The 16,182-nt window shown below is 33.7% G+C and overlaps 1 protein-coding gene across 1 annotated transcript in view; it reads left to right on the plus strand.

Annotated features, from left to right (window-relative positions):
• The first annotated feature begins 11,450 nt into the window (after positions 1–11,450).
• LOC145671538 (uncharacterized) overlaps positions 11,451–16,182 on the plus strand; it is a 60,824-nt gene continuing 56,092 nt past the window's right edge. Inside the window, exon 1 of the mRNA XM_081740727.1 lies at positions 11,451–11,516. Coding sequence (XP_081596853.1) covers positions 11,451–11,516 — 66 coding nt within the window. The remainder of the gene's footprint in view (positions 11,517–16,182) is intronic.

Here is a 16,182-nt window from a genome sequence, read left to right on the forward strand (position 1 = left end):
AGTGGTAGTGGAGAATATTTTGAGTAAAAATATCATATCAACATGCGAGTTTCGGTTGGGAGGTAACAGCTCTCAGGGTCTGACGTTCAAAACCTATTATAGAAGTATTAAAGAGCGTTAAGTACTTTCGTACTTGAAATCTTTTCAGTTTAATGTTCCACGATTATGCCTTTTAGGCTAAGGGAGATCATGGAAGAATTGGTGGAATGAGAATGTGGAAGGCCTACTACAAACTTACTGGGCCTGAGATCGAACCAGAGACCCCACGCATCAGAAGTAAGCGCTCTATCACTGAGCCACTGTGCCACCACTTTCGTACTTGAGTGCTGCAAAATACATAGATGTAAGCATACACAAATAAAGGACTGTATTAGTGTGTAGTTGCCAGCAATATGTGGTACACGTCTATTCAAACATTTGGCTGATAACTTCAAAATGGATAAAGCTTATTTCATGAGTTTTCTTTTATCATGAAGCTGCAGTCAAATCTACCTGTTCATTTATTATTATTATTATTATTATTATTATTATTATTATTATTATTATTATTATTATTATTATTATTACATAAACTGAATAGGAGGTATCAACTTTAACTGTGGCTTACAAAAAGATGTTCCATAGAGTTGAGAAAACATTACCAAGTTGTTGCCAAGAGATTCGTTTCTCCTAAAGGATTACAATAGTACATGTCAAATTAATTGATTCTTGAGTATACCACACCATATGTTACTAATATTTTTTTTTCTAAAAAGCAGTAAGTGAATTTTCGTTGGATCATCGATGCAGGGGCGTTATTTATGGAGGCAAGGGGGCAGGTGCTACCCTTGAGTTTTATGTATAGGTTTTAATTATTAGTATATTAATATACCAATGAAAAACACTCTTTTTACGTTTCCTTCAAGCAAAACCTGAATTGACCTTCCTGCATCGATGTTATATATAGTGAGTGCATTGTTTAAAAAAAGGTATTTGTATTTTTTTTTAAATAAGTAAATATTAGTATTCGTTTGTTGAAATATGGTGATATGTATTATATATTTCATTCAGAATAATTGATATTACTATTGTTATTGCCATGTAACTTGGCGAGTGGACAAAGATCATACTGGTAATGGCAAGCTGAGAGTTAAGTGTTTCCTCTCAGCAGTGAGGTTATTCTTTGGGCAAGTTCATTCAGAGTGAGGCAAGGACTGCTTTGTGTTCGATTTATAAATGTATTATTGTAATAAGTTTATTGTTTTATTGTTAAATAAGTATCACATTTTTAAACTCTGGATTTAAATTCCAATAAAGTAGTAAGTAGAGACACTTACAATACTTGTGTATTTTGTTAAGATTGAAGTTGAGCGGGATTTACAGTGGACGACGTTGCGAACTGCAAAAACAAAGTCATGGCACTGAACTGTACATCGTATTTTAAATTAGCAAATATAATTGCAAAAACGACAACTTGGCATGTGTTACTATTTTTTTTTTTAAATTTAAAAATGTTCTTATGTGTGAATACTAACTTGCTAGCAGAGTACCAACTTCGCACTTGTATTGGAAGTAGCTTTGCACGAGGACTCGCCAAGCTGCGAGATGAATACCCACCGAAGTACTTACTATTTCTTCTGTATTTTGATTTTACATGTGCGTGCAGGAGTTTCCCACGTCCTAATTATATGTTATGTCTTGGGTTCTACTAGAAATACAATCTTTCTTGTCATCCCAAAAATATCATATACCGTGAATAAGTAACAACAACAATGAATAATTCATTACAATGCCAAAAACTTTAATAATGCTATAACTAATGGTGTAACTATGCGTGTTAAACCTCGTAAAATAAATGTAAGGAAGATTTTTCGGAAATAAGTGTGAGGAAACAGGCATTCCACAATACTAGTGGAAAATGCATCGTGTCTTACGGTTCAATCAGATTAAGATAGTTTCTCGTGCACTTCATTGTATATAAAGAAGTAAACAAGTTTAGAGTCGTTATTCGTAAATTTTATTTTGTGTTGTGCAGTTTGAATTCATTAATTGGAGTAATTTAAAATAATTAAGCAGTTATAGTGCAAACTATTTTTTTTGTTCGATTCCAGTTCGGGCTAGTATTGCACTATACTTAATGAAGAGCAGTGAAATTCGGTGAAATAGCATATTACAAATTCCACCAGTTATCATACTGGTTCAGCTAAATTATACAAAAGGATGATAAAGGTATTATATAGTGATTAACAAACGATAATACTCATTGTATGCATGATTCTCTTTTGTCAGTAACTTAGAAGCGAATAAACAAAGCAACGCACAGTCCCTTAATTTTCCCTACGTTCAACTAAACTTTACAGAAATCTTTGTAACGTATTCGTATCCTTAATGATCGTTTATCTTTTATTAAGAACTTTTTACGAGGTGAAGTACTTAGGTGTTAGGTTACATATGCCATCTGTCAAAAGGTTAGATGCTTAAAATTAATTAGAAGGAAACAATTGGGTATGAGGAATTTATATATTATTAGCAACAATAATTCTTTGCAGCGAAAGTGAAGTTTTGACGAAATAAAATTGTCTAGGTAAATTATTTTTTCTTATTAGTTTTAAATAATAAACCGACTTAGCGTAGTCATAAGACATCTTATGTACAAACCAGGTGTCCCGATGGGAGTGGATTTATTTATTTTTCTACCCTCATCTACAATGCAGCACAAGGGTTCACACGCCCTCTGTCAAAGGGTACCTAAAGTAGTCTGGGGAATAAAGGCGGCCAAGCCTAATGAGATCACTTCATTTATGTTACGAGGTTTCAAATATGTGAGACTTACCTTCACAGCACGCATAAGCCTTTCTTAAATAGAAGACGTACTTAACCTGATTCCAGCCCAGGTAGAAAACCATCCCGAGAACATTTGAACATACATAATACAAAGATTAAAGCAACTCTAATCATAATGACTATATAATGTTTCAGGTTTTACCAGATCTGATGTTACTGGAAAATTATGTATGCGGATATATGCAGTTTTGATAGGGAGTGGGTAAGACTTGTATCATCCTTCCTTTTCATGTAGTTCTTTTCGTGAATGAAGGATGGGTTTATAATCGAAGGACACTTTTTAATGTCGTGAATTTCTTGTATTCAGTTAAGCATCATATAATAGATTTTTGCCCTTACCGTTGGATGAATATTGTAGATGTTAGATGTTTGATTTAACGAAAAACAACCACATTTACAATTATATGATATTTTTATATATATATATATATATATATATATACATATATTAGAGTGTGTGTGAATATGTTTTAGGTGGTACTCTTATAAATGTTTTCTTAAAAGAAAAATGCGTCGACCACTGTATATATAATATATATATTTATGTACATTCGGAAATAGTGAATGTAATCAAAATAATAATGTTACTAGTCGCGGAGTACATTATTTGTATCAAATTTTGCATTTCATCATAACGCATGTTTTTAAACATACATGCCATAGTTAACATGTTAATTGTAATTTTATTTTTCAGCAAAAGTAATATGTGCACTTTCTATGGAAAGTGGTCATGTGGAAATTCCCGTGCGCCATTTTTCTAGTCATTACAGAATGACAAATCGGGAATTGGTTGTGCTTATGTTGTGCCATTTTGCAAATACACGCGTTGAAGGCTGCTAATGAAAATACAAGTGTTGTATATGTGTGTGTATGTATATACATACGAGAAGAAAGGAAAACAAATCATTGTATTTCCAATCTGTGCTAACATTACTTAAATATACGATACATTTTGTATGAAATGTAAATATAACAACAACAACAACAACAATTTGTAATTAAATTACTAAAAAATATGTACATTGTGCGTATCTTTAGCATGTTTGATAGATTATATTTAATGGTAGATGTGTGGGAATGTTGACTTGAAAATACACAAACAGTAAGCATGGCATATGTTTAGAATGGTACGAAAAAAATATTTAGGTTAATATTGTTATATACTAAGTAGTTTGTGAGTGTGTGTGTGTGTGTGTGCATATATGTAATATACAGAAAACCTGTTGAGTTGGCCACACGTTTCATTTCATTGTTTATTTGTGGAAACTGTATTCACCTTTGATGCAAAGCGGTTGTGGTTCAATCCCAGATCATTTGAACTTCTGGTGGACAGCATTGTATTTGTTTGTTTTCGTAGAATTTGTTTCACTATATTGATTCTGTTCTTTCATCAACATTCACTTTGTGTTTATTAACCGTCCCCTTTAGCCCACATAACGTAACAGAGGGACGTTAAACTAAAGACTTCATTCTGACAGAATCATGTAGATTTTTATAGTTTTGTGGAAACAGAAGTGGCCAACTGGTAGATAGGTTTCATCGTATGTGTATATCATTTTGAGATATTAATATTAATTTGAACTGTGCTACATCTCCAGTGGGGAGATAGATGCTTACATCGGGAATTCTAAATTTATGCGTGAGAAGTTGCAGAAATTGAGTTTAAGAGTTAACTTATAAAAGAGAGTAAATGATGTTATTTTTAGATTATTAAAAAAAGAGTTATCAGTAAAGATCTGATGGTACAAAAATGTGTAAATTAATGTAAATGGTATGTATATGTGCATAATAATATTTTCACTATTATCGGCAGCGCGAAAAGTTCGTTTAATATACTATGTTTGTGGCTGCATATCTATAAAACGCTTTTATATAAGAGCTGGACTTAGTGCTGTGTAGCAAGTATCTTTTTCTTTTCAATGGTATACACAGTGTAGCCAAACCGCTTGTTAATACCTGAAAATCTTTAGGTTTTCTATTACCATATAATTCGACAGTATATCGTGTAACATGACATACTTAGTGAAGAAAAACAAAACATTTGTAAATGACTCTGTAAAGTAGCTCCATTATTATTATTATATAAAGTAACTATGCAGTTTCATGTGTGTGAAAAATAAAAGTGCATACTGTTTATCAATTATGTATTATTTTGTTAGTTTCCAGAACATAATGTAATATATTTATAACACACACCTTCATGTTCCCTGAGGACAGATATCGTATATATAAATATGAATGTTTGTTTGTTTATCCGGTTTACAAATCCATATTGTTGGCTTGGCATATTTCTAAGTAAGTCTAAAGAGGTTGTATACTATTTAAATTTTTTTGATGCATATTGTAAAGGGCAAGGAGGGGGTCCGAATGAGAAGATGGTTTAAAATTTGTCAGAAATAACGCTTCTCACGAGTTCCACAGGTTAGGATGATGAAACTCTTGCATGTAAAGTCGTTGTTGAAAACAAGTTGACCTGCACGTATAACTTAAAATCTGTAAAAAAAAAAAAAAAAAAAAAAAAAAAAGGTGCGAGGTGGGGGTAAGACATCCCTAGCATCCATAAAGGAGCAAGAAGGGTTGACATAGAAAAAAATATCGAGAACGACCGCTGTTAGTGTCAAATCCATAGTTTACGGGGTGTCTGAAATTATTAGTAACACTCCAGATGCCGTCTTAAGTCCAAGTTCAGTCCCATCGGTATGAGATGGGGGTATGAAAAAGTGGAAAATCAAAATATCTAAAATGACAAGAGATAAGGGTCAAATTCATAGTTTTCAGGGTTGCTAACCTGATTAATGGCAGTCGCGATGCCACTTAAATCCAAGTTTAGTCAAGGACGCGTATGTGAGCTAGCCAGGGAATTGACTTGGGTAACGCCGTGAACGTTGCTTGTCGTTATTTATTTTATTCAGTACTTTACTTTCAAATATTATAAACATTTATTCATCTCATGCTAAACCGGGCATTTTGTCAGTTATGAATAATCACGAGCAGTATTTCAAAACTTAATCCGACATCGCCTCAGGCTGCAATAGATCGCGATTTTTTTTTTTTTTTAAAGTATTTAGTAAGTAATAAATGATATTAGTTTATAAGAATAAAGTGATCAGTCTTAACATTGCAGTCGGAATGAACAGAAGAAGTAATTTGACAGATGTCTATAAGGATCTTAAACGGTGCCAAGGATTGCAGCATCTGTGAAACTTAGAACTTGCATGCATAATCTAAGGTACCAGAAATAGACCACTGATACTCATAAGTGAATGACACCGAAGAAGAACGATGAAGTTTCACTTTTATTGAAAATTTGGTAGTTCTACAGTTGAGATTTCGACAATTCGTTAACCGTAATGTTTACATTGAAGCTGAATTCTACACATTGTAATAAATAATCTTCTAAAGCTGAAATAGTGATTGGAATCAAAGAATAACTTCGTGCACTCTCAGTTTCTGCAGTCATGTGATCGGACTGAGATTAAGCTGGATGAAATCTCAATTAGCTCAGATCTATTTTCTCTTTCTTTCGTGTCACCCACGGGAGAGAATGAGTGAATACATACAGATAGTAAAGATTATGAGCGTGTCTCAGATCTGTTTTTCTTTAACTTTTTTTTTTTTTTTTTAATATAACAGATACATTAATGCAGCTGCACCGATGGAAGCTTCACAGACATATTAAAAGGTGTAATTTATTTTATTAATAGCACTAGTTGAAGATCTTGCTACCTGGCCGAGAATAGGCAGAAAAAAGCCTGCTGCTGATGAATATGGATATGAGTGTTCCATCACTCTTTATTTTATAGTAAATTTTTAAAATCTATTTCATACTTGGATATTTCTTTTTTCATATCCTGGATAATCATTTTTTTTTTTTTTTTTTTTTTTTTTTTACATAATGCACTGGAATTATCGTATTTTAATGAGTTATACCTTGTTTCATTCATGTAAATTGGCTCAAAAATTGTCGACTACCTTCTGAACAAAAGTGCTAGTTTATCTGAAATTGAGGGAATTTATGAAATTTCGCAACAGAATTCCTTTATTTCCATTTATTTTATTTTGATCCCGTCACTACAAAGAGAGGTGTCCACGGATTGAAGATTGGTTTCTAAAAGCGTTCTGATCTATCATCAACTATCTCTGCAAAGTTTTGTAAACATCAAATGAATTAGAAGAAATTATTCATGTTGAAGGAAAAAGGGAAAACTTTCTCAATTTAAAATACAAAGTCCATCCAATAAATAACCGGAAAAGTTGAATAAAAAATACAAAACTTCGACAGTTTGTGTTTGTTATTTTTTGGTATTGCTCTAGAACTATTATCAGATGGGCCAGGCACGTCTGCCTCGCGAACGGGAATCGGTGAAGCAAGATAGCGGCACCCTTGCAGGCTTGTACCAACGTGGAGCAGCGGAGTGTCATTAGATTTCCGTTAGCTGAAATATTGAAACCCAGGTCCATATGATAACAGTTCTAGGACACCACCAAAATATAACGAAGAAGCAGAGACTTTGTCGAAATTTTGTAACTTTTAATACAACTTTTCTGTTATTTATTAAATAGACCTTGTATTATATATTCCAAGTAGAAACACTTTCTGATCTATTTTGAGAATGACAAAGGTGAAACGGTATTTTAAAGACATAAACAGCATAGAAAAATGTATGGAATGCATTTGTTATCGCCTCATTTTGTTTCGAACATGTTACATATAAACAGCGTCAGCAGATGCATCAATCTCCCCCTCAGGAAGCAATTTCGATGAAACCAATATGATGGTTTTTTTTACTCTTTGCCTTATAATGTGTAATTATAGGGAACTACGAAGAAAATGTGTTCAGCTGATGTATAGCTATTCAAATTACACTGGTGTGTAAGACAATGACGAGATAGATAAGGTAACGTAAAATATTGCGTTTTCGATTGAAATGAATGAACGCCTAGCAGCATGTTACCAGAAGTCTTCTATATGTGCACAGCATGACCGTAACGCCGAATGAATTTGCTTTAGCAATACGAAACAGGTGAATGAAAGGAACAAAACAGTGTATATCGGTCAAAAAGCTGTTAAGGTGCATTGTGGTGATGGTACTCACAACATGGCCCGGACACGTTTGAGTGACTTCACGGGGAGGAAGAATCGTTGGAAAACCGAAAGAAGGGCGAAGTGTGACAAGTGTGACCCAGGAATTTGATATTACCCACTATTGTTTCACGTGCATGAGGAGCATTCCGAACCAGAGGCAAGGCTGTGAAAAGGAGAGGTGGCGGTTGACCGCCTGGAACTCTTACATTGTGAAACAAGCAAGAAGGAACTGACATCGAACAGTGAGTGGAATTACAAGCACATTTAAGAGGACCATGGGGTGGTCTCTGTGTTATAACAACGTTGAACGGTGAGTGCACAGCGTTCAAAAATTGGGAGATCGCTATACCCGTATAACATTATGCCTCCACACAAGAACAACGGATCACCATAATGATCATGTTCCACAATGTTCCTGGGTGTTCCCACCTCTCACCAGATAATTATATTACCAGAATTACTACCCAGACTGAATCTGATCTTGTAGAAGAACGGAATGCGAGCCTACTTCTTCTCGGTTGAGTCCTGATGTTGGCTCCACCACAAAGAGTGCGGTACATGTGCAGATGTTAACGAAATACTATCGTAATGACCATCGGCCACACTGTACTACTCCACATGCGTCTTTACGTAGATACAGTCTTCCCCAGCTTCTTTACAGATGATAATGTGCAACCGTATTGAACAACGTAGGTAACGGAGCTCTTGGAAGGATAAGATATTTGGCGAATGGACTGTCTTGTCTGTTTTCCTGACGTTTGGTTGCTATGAGGAGACGTCTTACAGCACATCCAGGTGTATTACGGACTATACAGCAGTTGTCAACAGCGCTAGTGGAGTAATTTAACTCCACACCACAACTCATTACCAACTTTGTGAGCAGTATGTGCGCATGCTACAGAGCATGCATCGCTATCTGTGTTTTTTATACACCCTTATAAGGACCATTCCGCTCCTTCTGTAATGTCAGGGGGGTCATCATGAGTCGCAGAGTAACTTATTGCCTTGTATTAAAGTTCCATTTTTGTATTTCTAATCATGTGTTTCTCTGTTGTCTCTTATATCATATTGTAGCACTACTTTATTCTACTTGAGAATAACACAGCATGCGAAATTTACTTTTGTCCTTTCTACACTCCAGTGTACATATAACATGATAAGGAGTATGCCAATGGAATTGGTTGCAGTAGCGTAACGCAAAAATGTCGGGACTCCCGCAGGATTTTTTTGTGCCCCCTTCCCATGCCCATTAACTTCCTACTATATTACGTCCCTGTAGAAGACAATGGTTAATAAATCATAATTAATATATTGACCATGCAATATATTAAAATTAATACTCACCGAAAAAGACAAACAAACCGCTGAATGTCGAAGTTCATTTGAAGCGGTGTAATCTTTTAGCATTTTTTGTTGCAAATTTTTCTGTTGTTTCAGTTACATCTATTGCTCTTCCTCTCTCACATTCAGCACTTAAAATACTGAGACCAGTCAACCGTTCTTGAGACATGGAACTACGTAAGTAGTTCTTTATCAATTTTAATTTTGAAAAAGATCGCTCTGTTGTAGAAACAGTCACTGGTAAGGTCAGAAATAACAAAAAAGCTGTACATACGTCTGAAATATTAGAAGCCGAAGTATACTTATCTATCAATTGGATATATGCTAGTTCCCGAATTGTTACTTTCAACTTTATCTCATTGTGTAAAACTAATTTAAAACTTTGAATTTGATATGCAAAATCATCTGTCCGGGCCTCTTCCTATGTAGAAAATGAGCGAATTGCTTCCCTATGTAACTCTTCATCCGAAGCAGAAGACAAAAATTGGGGAGTTAGTCTAAAACTAACTCACTTAGTTCTTTCATTGATTCAAATCTAATTTGGATTTGATGTATAATGATGTATAGGGTATTATTAAATACAGTTACTTGATAATATCTTCCCGGGTTTGTCAAACGAGCGTCCTGAACTAATTCATCGAAATTTTTCTTGACTCTTCGAACCCTCTTGTTCTCAAATGTTATGCCGGAACCCCATTGTTTTGCAAGTTCAGTAGCTGACAACATTGCATCTTGGAAATTATTTCTGTAATTAGATAGTGTATCAGTAGCATTCTGAAGAAGGGCTGATGCCTGGTAAATATCAACATCGTTGCTCTGAAGAAATTTTGAAATCAAGTTCATAGTTTCAAGTATTTTAGTATGAAGGACAACTTCAAGTGTTCCAAAATTACATGAGTGTTTCATGTTGAGTGTCAGTAACTTTACATTATGCTCTGAAAAGAAATATATAAATATTCTCTAAAGCACAGCTAAAGTCGTATATTCGTAAAAATTTTGAAACTGTAGAAAACCATAGTTAAATATTACTAGCTCTCACAAGCACACATGATATTACTATCAAATTCAAGTAAATTCTCATGACGTCGAAGTCTGCAAAATAAAAAAAAATATAATAATTATATTAGCTACATATTATATGAACAAACATGTCAATAATAATATTTGACAAATGCAATAACATTATTATTTCACTTCCTACGACACAGCAACCTATTACCTTTAATTTATCGATAAAATGAATGGACTGTTTTAATTTGTTGAAAAGTAATAGCTTTGAAAGCTTTGCGCATAGTGAGTGTTTTTCCGGTAATTTATTAAACAGTCCAAAAAACGCTACACCCTGCGCCACTTAAATTTAAATAGCTCCGTCATTTTTTAAGATCTACTAAATATATTGGTAACGATAGAAAGCTAAGATTATGCTCCTTTAATTAGTTTGGGCTTCGTTTTCATATTTTTAATAACTTCATAGTTATTTGTCATGAAATGAAAAAAAGAGAAACGAGAAAAACTTAATTTTTGGCCCAAATAACCGTTATTTTTAAACATGGCGCCAACATGTAAACAATATACTTAGTTTTCTTACTTCTACTATCAATTATCTTTAATTTGGTACAAAAACAAAGTTTCTAACTTGTTTCTGTGAGACGATATTTCAGTTCAAATATAATTTGGTACTTGCGTGCGGGCGCCATTTTGAATATTGAATTTCACAATGAAGGCCCCGGTTGCGGAAGTGATACCTTTGATTTTTTTTTTTTAATTAATTGATCACCCTCTAACAGGGTCTGAAGAGATCTGCTGTCATCCCCGACTTTTCTACAGCTCTTATGGACAGAGGCTAGACTATAACAGAAATTGTCGGAACATTCGAAAAGAATAAAATTAATATTGAGTACTACAATACAGTGTTCCCAACCCGTGTGTCGCGAAATTTAGAATTTAAAAATCATCGTGTTTAGAAGTAAGTTTAAACTGATTTTGAGATAGACTGTATCAGTCAATGTCTGCATCTACAGCAACAGAGTTCAGTATTACCTAAAGTCACTATTTTGTAGAAGCTCATTGTCTTACACTACTATAATATTTTATTATTATTAATAAAAAATGAAGCAAGTTTGTCGCGATTTCGTGGGTGTTTAGTAAAGTGTATCATCAGATAAAGGATCGAAACCATTGCCCTAATGTACCATCCGCTATGAAACCCATACCGCATAGACTTGAACTCCAGTCTTTGCTACAAAAATTCTCTCCAGAAGAACAGGTAAGTTAATTATTTGGAACATGCACTTCCTTTGGTTCAAATTATAACCCGGAACATAAAAAGAATTAATGTCTCCTGATCATTTTTTCTAGACTGGACAATTTGAGTGAAATCTGAAACTCACTAAGCATCAAGCTGAGATGCTGGGGTATACGCCGTAGGAATGGAATGGAATTTGCTGGATTCTAGCACTAGGATTTGACTTTTTTTCAGAACTATACATGAACAATTTGTAGGTTACTATGTAATGAAGAAGTCCCTCTCAACTTGAGTAAATATAGATGGTAATTGCTAATTGAATGTAAGGAACACATTAATATAAGTCACAATAATGACCTAGAAGTATTCCTATGAGACTAAAATTATCTCTCAATGTTCACATATATTTCGGGCACACATCCTGAGTGTGCATCGTCGGGATGGCTCAAACCTTAATTCATGCTACAGTAATGATAAATTATATATTCTGGTGTGGCACTTCAGTAGTAATAAAGTAATTATGAAGATCTATTGCTATCGTTACTATGTTCAATAACTGAAAACTCCAGGTGAAGAGGTTTGGTCCTGCTCTCCTTATAAGCTCCAATTATTTTGTTAAAGACTAAATAGTGCTTCATTTTAATCAGCAATTAATGAACATGTGTACCGTAAGACGGGATTACTTTGCACCAGATATAAGGAATTCTAAAGAAAATGCATGTAACTTACAAACGTAATGATCTAGAACACGTATTTTAAACATATAATAGCTAGATATATAAGAAAAACATTCATGCAAGTGCGTTAGTAAACATTCAGTATGACCATATTTATTTATTTATTTATTTATTTGTCTGTTTTGCATACAAATGAGAATATTCTCGAGTACGCATACAGTTGTCAAAATAACAAAATAATATATATGCTATAAAAACTTACAAAAAAAAAAAAAAAAAATACATACATAACCATGACTTTTATAAGCTTACACATTCATAACATAATTAACAAAATACATTTATACATTGTCTTCAAAAAACTCATTTACCGAGTAGTAACAGTTATCTACTATGAACTTGTGAAGAGCATATTTAAACACAGAATATATATTTATTTTGCTTTAGAGAGTCAGGTAACTTATTGAAAATTTTTGTACAGTTAATATATACCCTTTTTTGAAAAAACGAGAAATTTTTCGGGATAACATGCAAATTATTAACGAATCGAGTATTGTATTTATAGACGTTACTGTTTTCAATAAATAAGTGTTTATTACGGTAAACAAGATAGTTTTATATAGATACAGACAAGGTAATGGTAATATTTTTTGTTCTCGAAAGATGGGCTTGCAAGAAGTTTTTGGTGACAATCCAAACACAACCCTTAAAGCTTTCTTTTGTAAGCGAAACGTGCTAATACATTCAGTAGAATAACCCAAAAAAATAATATCGTAACTTATTAAAGAATGAAATTTTGCATAGTACACAAATTTCCCGCGCATAACGATAAAATTTATATTTTCAAGTATTCTATTTAAAATAGTGGACATTTGATATACAAGGCAGGCACGTAAACACAAAAAATATAGATATAAATGAAGCTAAAGGTATCGATAATACTCTTGGGGAGAGATGCAAGGGCTCGAAAAAAAAAACGGTTTTTTTTTTTTTAAAAAAGTTTTTTTTTCTGCTTCGCTTTTCTGCTTGGGAAATTTTGGGCTTTTTTGAAAATTCTGCTTTAAATTGATAAACCAGATTTTGTTTCGCTTCTCTATAACACAAAAAGTCATTTAATTAGTGGTTGATGCCGATAATAATATAAAACATCGAAAATAAACCACGAATTTCGAAAAGACATTTCAAACGGTTTTACTTCTCAACATATTTACATTATGAATTCCAAAGGATTAACCAATGTATATAATAAGATTTTTTTTTAACCTCCTAGATACAAAAGTAAGCAGGGTTGGCAAGGACCATGGTTGTTTTTGAAAATGCCAAAAACCCGTTTTTTGGGGGAGTTTAAACTAGGTTATTTTGGTTTAAACCAGGTTTTTTGGGTTTAGATATTTCGCTTTATGTATTTATATTACATATTGACAGAAATAAGTTTGTTTCGCCTTGGTGTTATTATACAGCAACGGAGTTATGCTGGAAGAGGTCACATAAGCTTAAAGAAGTCCGGTCAGTAAATTTCTCAAATTGAGAAACTCCCGCCCTAGCCATCGGGAAAATCCCGTCATTACTCTAAATTTAAAACAATAACGGAAAAATCCTGTTATTGCTTTGCATGTAAAATTTAAAGGTCAATGTATCATAATCAGTACGCTAAAACTGAGGTATTAAATTACAAATTTAGTACGTACATATCATTGAAAGTACAATCCAAGCTAATGTTGGAAGCTACGTAGGCAATCGATAAATTTTGCCAATTTGTATCAATATATTTAAGCAACTTTGGCTTCTTTATAAAACAACAGGCATTGAGGCATGCAGAAATATACAATTTAGTTTTGTTTCATATGTTCAGGCTTAACATCCTTACGTAATACCGAGGTTATCAAGGAGAATACTTTCGCTTAAAGTGACATCCGAACCGCTACTTCGTTTACGCATGGAAGAAGGGTTGTGGTTCGACCGAGAATTGAACATGGGACACCTTGATTAAAAGGTGAAAAGGAAATAAAATTAATGCAGATGGTTTGATGTGTGGAAACGTCACAATGAAGTTCACATGATTCGCATTTTTCGTTCTTTTTATTTTTATTTTTGGTTTAAACCAGTTGTTTACTTTAAAAAAAAGAAAAGAAAACAGCTGGTGTAAACCAGCCAACTCTAAAAGTAAATACTTCTTTAAAGAAAATACTCAAATAAGTAGCAAAATTCTATGTAGTATTTTTACTTCAAAATATTCCATACCCTCTTTTTGGAACAAAATAAAATTAAAATAAAACATAAGAAAAATACTTAGATTTATATGATACACTTAAAGGCTGCACATCTAGAGCTTTTGGTTTTGTATATTCTTGAAATTCTACAGTTTTATATTAGCACCTCAGTCAGTCCTCAAGTTAAGTCCAGTGAGTTAAGTCAGTCCTCAAGTTTTCTGTATTTTTAACAAGAGGGATTCAACATATGAAGGATGTGAGGTAAGAACATGGTAACTCATAATTTTACTATTTTAAGAAATTAGAAATTTTCTGCTGCACAATCCATTTTGAAAGCCGGAAAGCTGATTTTTCACATAAGACTATACATGAAGGATTAAACGAAGCGGTATGCGTTGCTGTCTGTCTGGTGCTGCATAACTCAGCAATTGAAAATTTGTTAGTTACCATGTTCTTGGCTCACACCCTTCATACCATTATGAAACTCTCCCACTCCACCACTACCAAAAAGAAAAAAAGAAAAAAAGAAATACGGAATATATTTAAGTTAAGATAAATAAAACTGCACAACAAACATGACTGAGTGGAGCTTTAGCGCTTCTATCGGGAAGTCCGGGATTCAACTCAGCATTCGACCATTCTGACAAAACTTTTCTTCATTCCATAGTAGTAATGGGGTCACCCTGTCTAATTTTGGACTTTGACCCCGACATTTCTGACGTCATAGGTCAAAGGTCAATGACCTTGACCCCGGGTCAAGGACCTAGGGGTTCTTAGGACCAACCCCTCTAGATTTTGGCATGGGTACCTTGGCCCACCCCCTACATTTTGGCATGGGTATCTAGGACCACCACCCTTAAAGTTTGGAAATTGCCAAATCTAAAAATTTGGTATGGTAGCTTTGGTCCATCTTGTTCCCTTTCATGGGTAAAAAATTGCCAAAATATAAACTTAAGCAATATGTTGTACCACGTGTTTGTTTTTTGGCCCAATTTATCCCCTTTGATGAGGTCTTATTACCTTATTTGGTTATATGGTCATGTATAGGGGTTCATTTCCTATCATAAGATATGGGTACATTGATGCACCCCTTTAAAAATTTGGGAGGGGTATCTTGGCTCATCCACTCAATTTTAGAAATTGTTTAATATAAGCATTTGGTATCATAGTACAGGACTTCAATATGTACCTCTATAAATTTGGATGGTCCACCTCGTTCCCTTTCATGGGTAAAGAACTACCAAAAATCAAATTTCGGAGGTTATTGACCCACCTTTTATAAGGATTTAGCACGTTATATGGGTGTACAGAGGTTTGTTACCTTTATATGTTTATGTACCCTTTTAAATTTGGGAATTATCAAATAACAAAATTCGGTAAACGTTTTCTAGGATCCATTGTAACTGCTGGTGTCACTCTTATGGCCAAATATTCAAATTTTAAAGGTTATTGACCTATTTTATCTTTTTGATACGGCTTTATTATTGAGTGAGTACAGGATTTATTACTTTTTCATAAGTCACAGGTGTATTTGTGTACCAATCTTAAATTTTGGGAGAGGTAATTTCTTATTAAATTAATAATTGTTCTTAGAATTTTGTGGTATCTCATTCTTTGGGTAAATTATTGTCAAATATAAGTATGGTCACGTGATCTGTTATTGACCTATGATGAGATTAGGAGTCCAGGACATTGGTACATTTAAACTTTGTAGGATAATTTGAGAATTGTCAAAATGAAATTACATCATTGGTTTTGATTATTCCCGCCTATGGGCCAAATATAAACGTAAGCAACACG

This window comes from Thermobia domestica, chromosome 15 (assembly GCF_964235325.1).
Source record: "Thermobia domestica chromosome 15, izTheDome1.hap1.1, whole genome shotgun sequence".
In the NCBI taxonomy this organism is placed as follows: Eukaryota; Metazoa; Arthropoda; class Insecta; order Zygentoma; family Lepismatidae; genus Thermobia; species Thermobia domestica.